This window comes from Gambusia affinis, linkage group LG06 (genome assembly GCF_019740435.1).
Source record: "Gambusia affinis linkage group LG06, SWU_Gaff_1.0, whole genome shotgun sequence".
Lineage (NCBI taxonomy): Eukaryota > Metazoa > Chordata > Actinopteri > Cyprinodontiformes > Poeciliidae > Gambusia > Gambusia affinis.
This window is the reverse complement of record NC_057873.1, coordinates 5,472,472-5,488,405: the sequence shown is the minus strand read 5'-3', so window position 1 is coordinate 5,488,405 and position 15,934 is coordinate 5,472,472. Positions and strand designations below refer to the sequence as shown.

Here is a 15,934-nt window from a genome sequence, read left to right as displayed (position 1 = left end):
CACGTGGGGCCCCTGCTTAGTTGCCTACTTAAAGAAAGGAAACTGAAAAAACTAATCTAAGAGTCACCTGCATCGATCCTTCATCATCCTGGGAGGGAGTCATAGTCCCCACCATATTCCTGTGCAGAACCGATCACCCAGAGCTTTTAAGTAGTACTGATCAGCCAGCCCGAGGGGCTAGCTGTTGGGCGGCCGAAGTTTCCTCGGTAGGGAGAAGAAAAAAGATTACTCATCAACAACGACGTCCTCTCCGCCCGGTCGCTGGAAAGCCCTCAACTTTTCCCGTGCATTCTCTCGCAGGCCCGGCGCGCCCCTCCGCGTCGCGGTCCAACCACATCCACCGGTAGAAGGTTGTTGATCATCTCCGCCGTGATAACTTTAGGTCTGTTTGCGCACACCGGTCCCACTGTAAATCCGCGTCTCCGCAGGTCCAGGGCTGCCTCCTCCGCGCTGTTGTAGATGGTCATGCCGGAGTCGAAGTGCACACGCATTTTAGTCAGCGGGGTTTGGAACCGAATAGCATTTTCCTTGAGCGCCTTCTTAACTGGAGCATATTCTCTCCTCTTCAGCTGTATACTTTCGGCATAATCATGGTCGAAGAATATGCGTTTTTCCTGTATATGTATAGGCTTTCTCCACGCCGCGCGGAGGACTTGTTCTTTAACATTAAATTTCAGGAAGCGAACCACCGTGGATCTAGGTGGGGCACCAGCCGGGGGCTGCGCGCTCAACGCTCTGTGGGCTCTCTCTATCCCCAGGCTCTTCTCGCTGCCTAAATCCAAGCCGTCCCCGAGTTCAGTTTTAAGCATGTTTTCCACGTACCTCAGCATCGAGGTACCCTCCGCATTTTCAGGAATGCCGTATATCCGCAGGTTATTCCGGCGTGAGCGCCCTTCCAAATCCGTAACTTTCTCCCGGAGCAATTTCTGTTCACTCAGCAACTGGACAATAGCATTTCACTCCACAGTCCCATCTCTCTTCCTTCGCCATGCCTTTCTCAATCTCTCCAAGGCGCTTAGCTAGCTCCTCTGTCTTGTTGATAGCGGTGCTAACCTGTTGATTTATTTCAGACGTCATTTCGTTCAAGAGGTCTTTCATTTCTTCTTTCACGCTCATTTTCACTTGCGCTAACTCCTTTCTCAGTTCTAATTTGAGGTCTCGCATGCCGTCCGCCACTACTTCACCCACCACCTGCCTCAGTGAGCTAATTGTAACAGGCAAGGTCTCATCCGCCATCTTCTCTCCTTCTTCGACCGGATGGGTTCCGCAAACTTTGCTTTCATGTCGTGCTTCTGGATTCCGAGACTGGACTCGTCCCTTCTTGCTTTTATCCCCGCTCATTCTTCTTGAGAAAAAGTAACTTTTGACGAGTCAGTACCTTGAATTAGGGGGTCTTTTGTAGCTATCGATGCAGAGCCTCTGTTTTATGCTGCCTACCTGGTCGCCATTACCCGGAAGTCCCCCGTCGGGCTTCTTAATGAAGGGGTGTAGCCGTGTGGGTGGAGGGGGGCATGCAGGGCTGAAGCAAAGTGCCGACTGACGGATGTGGGAGATGGAGAAGCAGCTCATTTTAGAGACAACCTTAGGCCTTATCTCGGTCTCTTCAGGCCGGGCTGCATCTTTCAGCATCCTCCCTCTCCCCAGACAATTTTTCTTCAATTTCTGGCTCCATTTTTGACCACATTGTTTCGTTCCTCTTTCAAAGCGACTGCACTGAAATAAAATTAAAGCTGCAAGCAAACTCAACAAACCCGTTCCTGTGGACCATTACTTCTTATTTTTGGCTACGTTCCCACTGCAGGGGCCTTAGTGCGCAAATCTGATTTTGTGTGAAATCAGATTTTTTTTGTTTTTTTTGTGAGTGTTCGTTCCAAATATATGCAATTTGCATGATCTCCTGTGTTAAATCTTTATGTAATGATCATAACATTGACAATAGTATAAATAATGTTCTCTTGTTAGTCAAACATTACATACACAGATGTCACTTCTTTAAAACCATCCCTAACTTTATACAGTGAAAGAATAAGTTAAATTTCAGTCAAAAAATGCTTGAAAATTTGCCCTGCTAAATTTTTGATTCATTTTTTGTTCTTGTTTCTCTGCAAAAATGTGGTTTGTACCATAACTTTACATGTTATTGTAATATTTTTTTATGTTGATTGTAAATATTTATATTAATATTTTTATTTTTTTTAATTGCCTGAGTGAACCACAAACAATCCCCAAAGTGTCCAGCATGTGTAGTAGAGGCCCCCGCCAATTTTTTGATATATTTTAGGAGTTTTTGTTTGTTCTCTGTATAAAAAAAAGGAGTAAAAACATGATACATACGCCATGGTACTTTTTTTTCTCCCCACCAGGGGGTCTTTTGTGGGCTCTAGTGTCCTTATATGACAGTAGGCTGACGGGAAAGGGGGAGAGACAGAGGGAAAGACATGCAGCAAATGTCGCCGGGTCCGGGAATCGAACCTGCGACGGCCGCATCGAGGACTCAAGACCTCCAAATGTGGCTTGCGCTATCCCCTACGTCACCACAGCACGCCCCTCCATGGTACATTTTTTATGTTGATTGTATAGGTTTAAATTAATAAATACTATAAAAATTGCCTGTGTGAATGCAAACAACCTACAAGTGTCCCACATGCGCAGTAGAGGGCGCAGTAACGTCACACGTCGCGAGCGTGCTCAGTGTTTGCGGAAGTAAACATGAATCGTAACGGTGGAGCGTAGCTTACGATTTTAAAGTTGTTGTAAAGCACATGAACAACTTTACCCGCATTATCGTCCTTTATGATTGTTGATTTTCTTCCCGCTTCCGTATATCAGGACGTTGAATAGTGACGTTTGTCGAGTATCAATGACGTAAAGGTCGGGTGAATTCAAACACGTTGAAAAAATCAGATACTATCAAAAATCCGATCTTTGTTTTTCAGACTGTCATAAAAAGATCCTATACAGGTTCACAATCAGATTTGGGACACTTAAGGCGGAAGTGTGAAACCTTAAAAACCTTTCAGAACTGAATCCTTCTGTTCCTGTGAAAGAAAAGTGTTTCTTTCACTGCCAGCCCGAATGGCACTGCTACCGCTGCAATCAAATCTGAAAATAACAGCCGGAAGAGGCAGTGTCGCGCCACAGCAGGGACTCGGTCCAGGAATATGTACCATGACTGAGGGGAGAGGATGCCAGGCGAGCCGGGTCTGGCACCGAACCGGGTCTGGCACCGAACCGGGGCAGACAGGCTCTGAGCGTTTGGAAAAAAAAAATCAGATTTCTAAGTTTGAAATCAGAATTCTGGAGAAAAAGTCAGAATACTGAGATTACAGTCAATGGCTGTGGAGCCTCTTGATGTGATAATGCAAAGAAGGATTCTCCATAAAATCAAGAAAATCATGGATCACCCTGCTTCTTGGGAAAATAGTGTTCAGTCAGAGGCTTCTTCAAATTCGCTCTGATACAGACTGCTACAGGAGATCTTTGAAGAATTTGAATTCTTCAAATTTGAAGGGAAATAACATTTAATTTCCCTTTGGGATCAATAAAGTATTTTTGAACTGAATTGAAGTTATAAGACTGAAAGTCAGAATTTGTGGGAGTCAAAATTTGGAGATTAAGAGGGAGAATCCAGACAGTGGAAGCCATATTTCTGAGATTAAAATCAGAATTTTTTTTTATCAGTGCCCTAATCCTCTTCTGCAAAATCTTCATATTTAGTTTGCGGTCTTTCCATCTGCTGGTTGCAGATTTGCCGTGTAAACAGAGATTACATCCTGTAAAACTCCAGATTAGCATCAGACATTGGGCTTCACTGTTAGCGCAACCGCTTCACTTCTGCAACAGATTGGGGTCAAAAGGTCAGCGCTGCTCTCAAAGCCAACATGCGTTTTGCGGAAAGTGATGAGCTATCGAGTAACTGGCGAAGCGCGCCGCAGCCGGGCGGATCCGAACAAAGCAGGGAGTGTTCCCGGAGTTCAAAGGTCACCATATCAAAGGCCTGGACCGAGGCCTGGCACAGAAGGATATTCTGAGAAAAAGGACGTTTGTCTCCCATATCTTCTTTTTATATTATTACAAAACTTTACACAAACAATCGCTAATCTCCACAGCCTGGAGCGGGACACAACAACAAAAATAAAAAGTATTTCTCATCCAAAAGGCATAAATAATATAAAAGGCAAACTTTTTTCTTTTAAACAGATACATTCATATGAAATAATATTTTACTACTACAAAAAATAAATAAGTCTTCCAAAGAGTTCTTGATGTTTCATGGGTTTTCCCTCCAGTGGGATTAGGAGTTTTTGTTTTGTTTCCATCTCTGAGTCTTTTCATTCCTTAACGTCCATTTTGTCTCAGTCCCGTTTCACCGTCACATTTAGTGTCTCTGTCTTCCTCCCAGTGTTCCCACCGGTTGGGCTCAGGCCTCCTGTGGGCCGGCCGGGATCAGCTCTCCCACCAGGCTACTGCTGCAGATCCAGCCGGGCTTCTCGTCGCAGTCCAGGTCCGGCAGGCCCAGCCCGTCCCAGGAGGACACCACCTGGTCCTCCATCTCCACGCTGTCCTCCGGCTCGTCCTCCGCTGCAGAGACCACAAAATCAGAGAGAGGTGAGACGGATTCTCAGTTTGTACTTAAAAAAAAGCAAATAAAAAGATAACTGCAAAGATTAAAGGAAAAAAATAAAATTTAATTGTTTTTCTTGTCAGACCATTTGATTATGTTTTTTGTTCTGAACGTATCTGTTTAATATTTACCCTCCTTGTTTTGATTTGTTTGTTTTGTTGCTGTTATACTTTCTCTTACTTTGCAGATCTTTTTGTTGGTCTGTAATGTTTGCTCTGTGTGCACTAAAGACAGGAGAAAAGAGGCCGGATTCTGGAGAAGCTCATGGTGCAATTTGTGGCTTTGCTGCAAAGTTTGTCTGCAAACATGAGAAATGCTGATATAAAACCGCAGTGGTGACAGTTCACTGCTAAACTATGAGAGCCTGTAGCTCTTAAAGGGGCAGTGTCATAAAAAAATTTACTTCTTTTGCGCTTTACTTCATGTTATAATCTTACTCCCTCATCTAAAACAAACATGGAGTGTTGCATGTGCGAGACATACTTTAATCTCCGTGGCAACCATTCAGCTGTGCAAAACGCCTGATTGGACCCAACTCCACACCCACTCAGCTCCTTCAGACTAGCCAGCAGCAATTAGTGGGACTGTGCATCTGATTATAGGAGCTACTCCTCACTGAAACGCTGGTAAAAACGTTAAAGGGTTGATAGAGGAGCCCTGTTGGGATGACTTCCAGAAGGCAGCGCTTCAGAAAGAGCAGGAGTTTTTAAAGAGACAGAGGCCCAATTTCAAAGAGTTAAATCTGGAAGAAAAATTTATTTTAAGTGATATTTGATATATACAACAATTTTATACCAATTCAAGGTAAAATAGTTACTTTATTGTGCTACCATATGACACAAAGAGCCTGGAAAAGACATAATACTTCCCCTTAAAACAGCAGTTTTAGACTAACGCATTGAAAAGTATTTACACCCTTCACAACAAACGTGAATGCAGTGTGTTAGCATTAGCTCTGGACAAAGTACTCAGCTAGTGGACTTGAGTACAAAACTACCAAAAACAGGATGATAAAAGTCCAGTGTTTTGGTCTTAACTTTACTTAGAAGGATAATTTTGTTTACAGAGACTTCATAATTAATTTTATTTGTTGTTTCATTGATTTATTTTGGATATTTAAAATGTCGTCCAGTTCCAGTGTTAGATGTTCAGTAGGATTTAAAGTTTCTTGATCTTTGAGATTGTGTTCTTACATTATTACGCCTTTATTACTTGAAAATTGTCTCAAATCAATATTATCGTTTATCACGATAACTTCTGACAGACCAAAGTGCAATTAAAAATGTAACATCCAATGTAAAATAAATAAGGAAACCGAAACTGACAAAAATGTTCCTATCAGTCAAACATGTCAAATGGTTTAGAAAGTACAATTAGGAAATCTAAATAAAATGTAAAATAAATAATAAAGCCTAGAATTAGACTGAATAGATCTGCCTATAGTCACAGATACCCGGTCTAGAATATTTTTTCCAATATCGGACCGATACAGATATTAATATCGGATTGTTGCATCTCTACATAATAGTTCCTGATTCAAATTAAATTTCTTCACTAATCTGAACCCAGATGGACAAAATTAGATTTAATTTCCCTTCAGGATCATTAAAATATTATTAAATTTGAACAATATCCTTTAAAACAATAAAAATAATAAGTCACCGGTGCTGTCTCCCTGAGAGTTTTCATTGTTCCGGATCAGACAGCAGGAATGCTGGGAAGGCAACGACCCTCTGTTCCCGTCTGGCGTCTGGAAGCCGGCGTCGGGGTCCGACCCGCGGCACTGCGGGGAAACTTGGCCCAGTGGAACCATCTCCAGCCCGTCCTGGTGGCACGGCGCCACGCGGTGCATTAACGGCGCTGCTCCGTTGGTTTTATTGTAGCATCTGGTTGGAGACGGAGAGACGGGATTAATATCAAAACAAATCAGGAACGGATCCAAACCGCCTGACCAAACCGTGACACGTTGTGGTTTCTAAGTTTCTGAGCTCGACGCCGCTTCATCGGTACACGATGTGATTGTGACGCTGCCCCCTCCCCTTCCCCAGCAGGCGGAGGTAAATAAACACAGCGCTCATTAGGTCTGCCGGCTGGATGCACACAGAGTAAACTGTGATGCTGGAGACTCTTAAACACATAAACAAGGCAAACAGGGGGCCGGAGCTGCATCTCAGTCTGTGTGTGCGAGTCCGTTTGGGCCTCAGAAGCGCGTTCTGTCGGCTCCGTCTTTTAATATGAGGAAGGTTTAATATTTTAACCAAGATGAACTGTTCTGCATCATTTAAACTTTTTCAGATTATTTATTTTCCCGGTAAAACTACAAATCATCAAAAAATGTGGAGATTTAAAGTTACGGACCAAATGTTTTAAATCTGAAAAGTGTGGCATGCCCTCCTGTACGTCAATTTATATTACTGGATTAGACGGGTCCAATTAGCCCCTAATGCTAGCGACGTGCAATAGCAGGCGCAATTACGAATCGGAAGAACCAGTCACTTATTTCTTATTAGATTTCTATAAAAAATTAGAATATTTCAAAATATTTTGATGTGTAAAATATGTATTATACCAAGATATAAATCTATAAACCGTTCAGCTTCTGTCATTTTTCTTAAGATGCAACAGAAGATTGAAAAAAATTCCTCTTTAATTTCAGACTATTAATTTGATTTCACCAAACTGCTGCTGTAGGAGCCATAGTTTGTTCAATACTTTATGATATATTGCATCTTTGATGACAAACAAGGTAATTAGTCCCGGTTTTGTCGTTTGTTGATTTTCCAGAAACTACAGTGGCTGCAGTTCATCACAACAGAGGAAAAATAACGCAGAGAAACTGGTGGAGAACAACTCAATGTGCCTCTGTTTTCTCATTCTCTCCGTGTTGGCGTTCCTCCACGTGCACACCCGTTGCCGTGGCAACCGACTGGCAGCAGTTCGACTAGCTTTCATGGCAGCAGGGATTATGTTCAAATTAAATTAGCCAATTTAAACACCTGTTCTACTGATGTTCTGTCACAAGATGGGGAGTGAGTCGCCTTATTTTGAAACGCAGAATTGCAAATCACATGTACCTGTTAGGATGTCAAAGTCAACCAGCATAACCGCCCTGCTTCTCACTTCATTAACATTTTTCTCCCAATAGTATCTCAGGGTGTTTTCACACTAGATAGTCTGTTAGGCTTGGCTCAATTGGGGTACCAAAGTTGCAACATTTGTTACGTTTTAAGTTGCTGTGCTTCTCTTTCTCGCTGCACCGTGTCAAATGAACAAAACCCTTTAAAAAAAATCAGTTCCCTTCCTTGCCTGTGGGAGCGCCGCGCCAAAAACCACTGAAGCAAATTACATGAAAACCTCTGACGAAGACACTGAGCGGAACTTCCTTCTTCACAAAATGTAAAAAGATGGAGTGGTGTCAGATTTTAGCAGTTGTAGGACTTCTGTTTTGTCAACGAGCCATTTCTCCTGCTAGCGCTTGGCTAACGCGTTTGTTTAGTCCATTTTAATCTACCTCTAGTTTATTTGTCCAGAAGGTCTGGTTTCTTTGAAGAGGTGGGAATATGTAATCAAACTCTGATGCCGACCAATAAAAGCAAACTCTAGTCAGATTCTAGATGTCGGTTTGGTTGATGTGGATTCTGGTGCGGTTTGAATGCTAATGTGAACGTCAAGCAGACTAAACACTGCTCCAAAACCAGGAAGTGAACTACAGCGAGGGCATTCTGGGTAAATACAAAACAAACTTGAGAGTCAAGCGCTAGCAGGAGTAGCTTGTGTTCTTTTTTTTTTTACCAAACAGAAAATAGAGAAATCTCACAACCGCTAAAATCTGACGACATTTTATGAAGAGGGAAGTTACACTCAGTTTCTTCTTCAGATGGTTTTGTGTCATTTCCTTCAGTAGTTCTTGGTGCAGCGCCACCACAGTCGAGGAGGGGAACAAGTTTTTCAAAAGTGAACCAAACCAACTGAAAATTTAACAAATTTTGGAATTTCGGTCACCAAAGGCGGCTGTCCCTGGATTCTCTGTAACTGAATTCAACGTCTTGACAGATATTGAAGTTTACGTTAGAGACAATCCAAATAAAGAAAAAAAGTAGGTTTGTCCATAGGAATCGTCAAAATATAGAACAGAGCTCAGCATGTTTCCAAAAACTCAAAGCCAAATACAATGACAATAGTTGCCCCGATTTGAGTTGCGTTTGTGCAGAGCGCTGAACATTGAGGGTGAAGTTCCTGCATAAACTGTGTGGTACGTTGTAACCTGTCTAGATTATGCTTCGGGTTCCCTTTGTCTGTTGCAGAAAAACATGCTTTTTGTCAGTGAAACGGCCCTCGACTATGTTTCGCTGTTAATCTCAATTTGCAAATCCGTTTCCCAATGGGTTTTGGACTTTTCATTTGTAAGAGGATTTAGCATCATTAGTTGCCCATTAAAAAAAACTAAATCAATTTCTTTTTATGGTTGGGACTCTCATTAAATTTAAGAAAACGTTCTATGGGATTTAAGCTTGGCCGGTCATCTGGAAAAATAACTGATGATTGTACAAAATGTCTTAGTTGGAGAAAACTAAAGAAGTCCTTCTGTAAAACATCATGCTTAATTTGTATTTGCCTAAAAGACATAAAACCACCTTCTTCAAACAAATCAAAACCATTTTTAAGTTTTTGTGATACCAGTTGAAAAGTAGACTTTGACCAATGCCAGGGGGAAAGGCTGGTCTTAATAAACGGCTCCCTTGGATACTTTCCTCTCCCAATGAGTCATAATGCTACGCCAAACTTTTAGTGTTAAAAGCAGTAAGTTTTTGTTTCAAACAACAATTGTCTACATGCAATTCTGGTGTTTAAAAAAAAAAAAAAAAAGAGTTTAAGCATCTTGATATTAACCTAGCATAGCATGGCCAATAATAATATAACTTAGAAAAAGCCTGACCTAGAGCTGGGCGATTTCTATTCCTAATATTAATGTTTGTTTCCTCTTAGTTTTCTTTTCTTTTCAATAATATTTCCAATAATGTCTTCTGTGAGTTGTGCAGTTATTTAATACTGAATGTGATTGAGTATTCAACATGAAATTATTAAATATTGCATCATATTCAATAATTTCACTGAACTCTGACGCAGAACCGCACAGCATTCTGGGGGATGTAGGCAGAGGAAAGGTTTTAGCCGCTCAGCCTCTCAAGGCTAGCTAAGCTAGTGGAATCAACTAACTCACTCACTCTTTGGTTACCTAGCAACTCATCCATTCTTTGGTTACCTAGCAACAACCAGTCAAGCAACTTGCACAGCAGCAGTTTAAGGTTTCCCCACCATACCTCTTAACTGCTTAAAAATAAAAAAACAACAACGTGGGGTGAAAGGTCACAAAGAGACCTCGGAAGGAAGGAAGGAAAAAAGGAAGAGAGAAAAAGAAAGAAATTAGTTAAGAAAAAAGGAATGAAGGAGACAAAGAGGCCAGGGAAGAAAAGGAAAAAGAAAAACAGGAATGAAGGAAGGCAGTTTGCAGAGAAAAATCTCCGTTGTGTTTAAGAACTTCCTCCCACCTGTTGTTGTTGCAGAGGTTCTGGCAGCTCATACACTCCGATGTCTCTTTTTGAGGAAGAGCCGTGTACAAACTCCCACCCTGACAACATAACACCAGCGTCTCAGTTAGCCTCCAAAAAACCGCGGACAGACCCGTCTGCTCCGGCCGCCAGCGGAGAACTCACATTCAGGTGGTGGTGGGGGTGGGGGTGCTCGCACTCGTGGGTGCTGTGAGGCAGGGTGCCGTCGTGGCTGTGCGGGACGAAGCCGCCGGAGCCGTTGAGCAACGTCAAGCCGTTGGGGAGTTTGTGGTGGAGGTGATGGCAGCCCTGAGGCAACATCTGGCCGCCGTAGCCGCCGTAGCCGCCGTGAACGCCTCCATTCACGCGCCCGCCGCCCGCCGTCAGCGTGGTGTACTCAAGCATGTGGCCGTTCAGGTCCGCCGGCTGGTACAGGTAGCCAGGAGGGTCATACTCTGCAAGGCGGGGCATAAATGGAGAGCTTTAGCCCCTTTAAACCTTAAAATCAAGTCTTATTGTGCAAAATTCACTTTTTGCATTTCCATTTGGGTCTCAACTGCTTCTAAAAACAACTCAACACAAGCCCGCTGTTTTTTGGCAACAGCTTAATGTTTGTTGGTGTCTGGAAAATTAGCCATTTCAAAAACATTTCAAATTGTTAATGCCTAGCAACCGCAACAGAGGTTGTTATTGATGTCTTATTAAAACCAACAGGTTGAAATACTGATCTTACCAATCTGATTAATCTATAATGAAATGTAAGGTTATTTATTCGCACTGACCAAACAAAGTTAATTTTCCAGTAAAAAAAAACAACAACTTTTGTTCACCCAAGAAAGCCCAATGAATGATGGGAAAAAGGCTGCAGAAAGCATAGACCTCTGACTCTTTTTCAAATTTCCCCCAAAGCTTTAAAACCCACAACTATTTCCACATCCAGAAGGTCAAGGAGCGAACGTACCGAACCGTAAGCCAACAGTTTTGCAAGCACCTCGGGACAAGTACACTGGAATATGACTCACAAGCCGCCGCGGAGCCAACTATTATTAAAGGTGAACTATTATGCTTCCCTGAACAGGTTAGGATGGATATATATATATATATATATATATATATATATATATATATATATATATATACATGATAAATACATTCTTATTTGGACAACAATATTCATAGATAATGAGGTTACAGTCTGATCAGTTCTTCCTTTCAGAATGAGCCGTTTTTGGGCGTCTGCTGTTAGCCACGCCCCCCTAACTCGACGTTGGCAGCCATTTTCACATATGGGTGTAAACAGATGCGCAAGTATACAACCGTCTTTGAACATTACATAAACCTTTTCTGGACTGTAAGTCAACAACAAAACTCGTCTTTTCAGCAGCAATTGCACAGCGGTAAAACCAGCTGACCAATCTCGCTGGAGCTCTGGTTGGGTTGCTAGGTAACGGGCCATGACTGCTGATTTGTGATAAATTGTATTTAGTGGTATGAAGAATACTACACTCAAAGAATGAAGAAAAATCGGATTTCAGCAACAACAACAGAATTGAGCGTCACGATCTGCTGTTTATCACCAAAAATCAGCTTTTTAAAAAATGTTTTTAGAAGCAGTTGAGACCCAAACTGAAGTACAAAAATGTGCAAAATGTGAATTTTGCATAATCAGTTGTTGGTCTCACTGTGCATGTTGTTCTGCTGCCGGTTCCTCCACAGACACATGGCGATGAAGGACAGCAGGATGAGCACCATCACTCCCAGCACGCAGCCGACAATCAGGTACAGCAGACCGCCGGGCGGCGTCGGGGGGTCTGGAGGATGCGGGCCGGGCGGGGTGAAGGGGTGCTGACTGGGCGAATCCGGAGACTGACGAGCTGCAGAGAAAAGGAAGAGGAGCGGCGGCTTTAGAGAAGCCTGTGCTGAGGACATCATCATCATCATCGACGCTGGAGGCTGAAACTCTCACCTCTGGTCTCACAGATCATCACGTTGCTGTAGTCGCTCTCCCCGCCGCCGTTGAAGCATTGCATTTTGATGTCATAGGACGTCTCTGGCTGCAGGTGGCCAATCATGTGCCAGGTTTTCACACCTGAGACGACGATGACGACAAACGAGACAAGAAGTCAGAGATACGCATGAAGATACAGTCAGGGGTTGCTTTAAGGACGAGGGATCACATTCCCTGAGTGCTTTGTAGTTTTAGGTCATTTTTAAATTAAAGGAGGCAAGGAAGGACACCAAGGAAGTGATGAAGGAAAGACGTAGACCAAGGAAGGAAGGAAATTAAGAAACCAGGAGGAAGAACTAGGAAGGAAGGAAGGAAAGAAGGATACAAACAAACAAACAAAGCAGGGAAAAAGCCTACAAGGAGCCTAAGGTAGGAAGGAAGAGCACAAGGGATAAAGGAAACTAGCTTTCTTTACCAAGCTAGTAAGGAAAGACATGAAGACCAGGGAAGGAAGCAGACTAGGAGACCAACGAAGAAATGAAGAATAAACAGAGAAAAAAGATGGAATAAAAACACAAGAAAACCAATTAAGGAAACAAAACAAAGGAGGAAATTTAAAGGTTTTGTGCAGAAACCTGATAAATAAAAGTGATTCTGAAAGACAATGCAACTAAGAATGGAAGGAAGGAAAGACATGTTTTTGGACTAATGAAGTCTGGAAACAAATGTTTTGTCTATTTTCTTGTTTTCATTCTTTACACCTGGAAACATCAAGTTCTGCGCCGTTCCAGGTTTTTCAGCCTCCACAGCCGTCCAGTAGAGGGTGGTGGAGAAATTTAAACCACTGATACATTTCTGTAAGGAGCCAGAATTTGTTAACCAAGTGTTTTCCCTTGGTCTCATTTTCAGTGCAGTCCCTGTTCACAACCACAACAGCAGAGCAACCAGACAGTCGCATCGCTCTGTTCCAGCTCCATATATGGCCGCTTCATGTTTGCTCTGGCTGGCCTCCAGTATTCCCACTCCGTACATTCCCCACGGCTCAACAACCACACAGTGTCACACCGCAGCAACGCGCTGCAGAATCACACACCAGACAACGAGGCCTGTGGATGTGGAAACGCTACATTTCCAACAAATGAGGCTGAAATGAGCTGCTGCTTGTGGTCCGAGTGGTGCAAAGTGACCTTCTGAAAACACGCTGCTGCCTGAACGTACGGAGGGCTGACTGAACTAATTGGAATAACTTAAATCTGTATAAAGATCTCCTTTTAATCCATAAAGTTTGTATTTAAATATTTAAAATTTGTTGTTTCATGAAAGAAGAGCAACAAATGTATTTTCCAGCAGCTTTGTACAGCACATACAGCAGTAAAACCAGCTGACCAAACGTGATGGAACTCAGTTGGGGTTGCTAGGCGACAGTCGGAGCTCGGCTGGGGTTGCTAGGTCACGGACTGGGCTTTGCTGGGGTTACTAAGTTACTAACTGCTGATCATTACATACTGAGGGTTTTGAAACTTGGTTTTTCTCCTGTGTTAAAGCAAATCCAGTCATGGCCCCGTTTCCACTACTGCGCTGTTAGTGGAGTTAAGTTAGCATGTTAGCGTTTTCGCTGATTTTGAAAACGTTTATCGCACTTAGATTTCCCTAAATTTATTTTTCCAGACTAATTCTGAAGTGCTAGTTTATTTTTTGCAGTTTTTTTTTAAACTTTCAGTTGGATAAAGTTTGGCATCCGTGTTGAAATCTTGGTTTTCGACCGTAAACAATTCTTCAATTAAACGTTTATATTTATGCTCTTGTTTTGAAATAGTTGAAGACTGTTTATTTCTGTTTCCTCTCCTCACATTCTGTCTCTTTTTTCCCTAAACTTTACTTCAAACAAGAAACTTCCAGGGACAAAATAAAACCAGATAATAGAAAACTCTGCCACTAATCTACTAACGTGCCAACAGCGAAGCTAATTTTTCGCTAATTGACTTGGCTCGTTTTGAAACTATAGATTGAATAAAGTTCAACATTTGTGTTGAAATTTTGTTTATCGACTGTCAAGAATTTTCCGAGTAGATAGACGTTGATATTCACGCTTTTATTTTGAAATGAGTGAAGATCGTTTAAGCCACATTTCTGTTTTTTCTCCTCATGTTCTCCACTCTTGATGAGATACGATTTTTCTGTACCCAGAATGCATTGCAGTGTAGTTGTACAGTAAATAGTTTAAAGTCTACTGATTTCTGACCGAAGCCATACAGAGTTCAATTCGGTAAAATCAGCAGCAACGTAACATCGATTTTATTAAGTTACCTCCATGCAAAGCTACTGAATTTTCAGATAGCTATACATCTGGTATTTATATAACTAGTATTAGTATATTGTCAGATCAGGTAGAAGCAAATTTCTTCTAATAAATGACCCCAGATAACAATCATCTGTTTTTTTGAACATAGAGCACCATCTTTAAAATGCTGAAATCGGCATGCTGTCTGGATTTCAAACTAAGAAATATATGTTGATGCTGAGTTAGAGGTTGGAAAAACCTGAAATTGTCCCCAAGTTGGACAGAAATCCTCTAAATATGGCTTCAGTTTGTGTAATGTACTGAACTCAGAGTGACATTTTCAGCTGTTTTGATATTTTGGAGTCCAGCCAGGCGGCAGGTTTGGGAATCCAAATGCTCAGATGTTGCAGAGTCGTGTTGGGTAAATAGATGCCTCTCCTTCCCTTCCTGCAGCAGGCTCAACTGTTAGCATTCCAGGCAGCAACCTGAGCCCCTTTCCTCTGAACGGGCTCCCGTTTCAGCTCGGTACCATTAGCAGTTTGTTAAAAACAGACCCCAGAAGACACCCTGTCTCTGTAAATCAGACGGACAGAGACTCTTCACTGCTCCCAGTATCCGTTACGTTTCCAGTTCCAGCTTATCTGGACACTCTGAGGTTACATCTACGGCAGGACAAGGCTGTCAACAAACACTCTGTGAACTCAATCTACAGCATTAGGACGGGTTTATGGTGTTATACAAAACATGTCCAGCATATTTGTTTTGTACATAATGAGATTTTAATCTGCTCAGTTCTAACTGTTTGGGTTGTTTTAGGGCGTTTTGTCACTTTAATAAGCTGCTGCTTATTGGGACTCAACAAATAAATCAACGTTTACACTCGCACATGAAAATAACTGCAAACAGTTTTGCATCCATGCATATCTCAGAGCGTTCTCTGGAAAGTAGGTAAAGTTTGCATTTCATTAGGAAATTAAGGTCTCAAAGTTTGGAAAGGTTGAAGTCCAGTGGTTCCGGTCAGTGGGTCGTCATGTCAACGGCTGGTGGTGGACTAGTGCATTTTCTAGAGACCGATGCAGCTGTCTACCAACATTAGAGCAATTTAGAGAAGCTGAGTGACTCAGTGGCGCAATAATATAACCGTACATCTTTGAAAAGCAGAAGTAGAGCCTCCTGAACAACCAACAAAAATGCAGAAAGTGGATTCTGGATGGTGAGTCAACAACGAAGCTCTTGTCTTTTCCAGCAGCCATTGTTACAGAGTAGTAGGGCCACGCTGTGAAAATAAAAAAAAATAATATTGCAAGAATAAAGTCAGAATATTGCGTCTTTATCCTTGTAGAAATATGGCTATTCTCTGATTTTATCCTACTTTATTCTTAAATGACTTCATTCTCATAATTTTATCTTTTCTATTTTGTCTTAGTTTGGCCTTAATAATCTGTCAAACATTGAACAGCGGTAAAACCAGCTGTACAAATGTGTTGGAGCTCAAACTGCTGCGTAAACTGTATCATGTTGGGTTGCTGAGC

At 42.1% G+C, this 15,934-nt stretch overlaps 1 protein-coding gene across 2 annotated transcripts in view; it reads right to left on the bottom strand.

Moving 5' to 3' along the window:
• Nucleotides 1-3,938: 3,938 nt before the first annotated feature.
• cdon (cell adhesion associated, oncogene regulated) overlaps nucleotides 3,939-15,934 on the bottom strand; it is a 58,941-nt gene continuing 46,945 nt past the window's right edge. The window contains exons 15-20 of one of the 2 annotated variants that reach the window (XM_044119577.1): nucleotides 12,140-12,262; nucleotides 11,856-12,047; nucleotides 10,339-10,628; nucleotides 10,174-10,253; nucleotides 6,287-6,510; nucleotides 3,939-4,581 (exon numbers count right to left, since the gene is read on the bottom strand). In XM_044119577.1, coding sequence (XP_043975512.1) covers nucleotides 4,421-4,581; nucleotides 6,287-6,510; nucleotides 10,174-10,253; nucleotides 10,339-10,628; nucleotides 11,856-12,047; nucleotides 12,140-12,262 — 1,070 coding nt within the window. In that variant the 3' untranslated portion in view covers nucleotides 3,939-4,420. The remainder of the gene's footprint in view (nucleotides 4,582-6,286; nucleotides 6,511-10,173; nucleotides 10,254-10,338; nucleotides 10,629-11,855; nucleotides 12,048-12,139; nucleotides 12,263-15,934) is intronic. The other variant, XM_044119578.1, reaches the window with a different exon arrangement.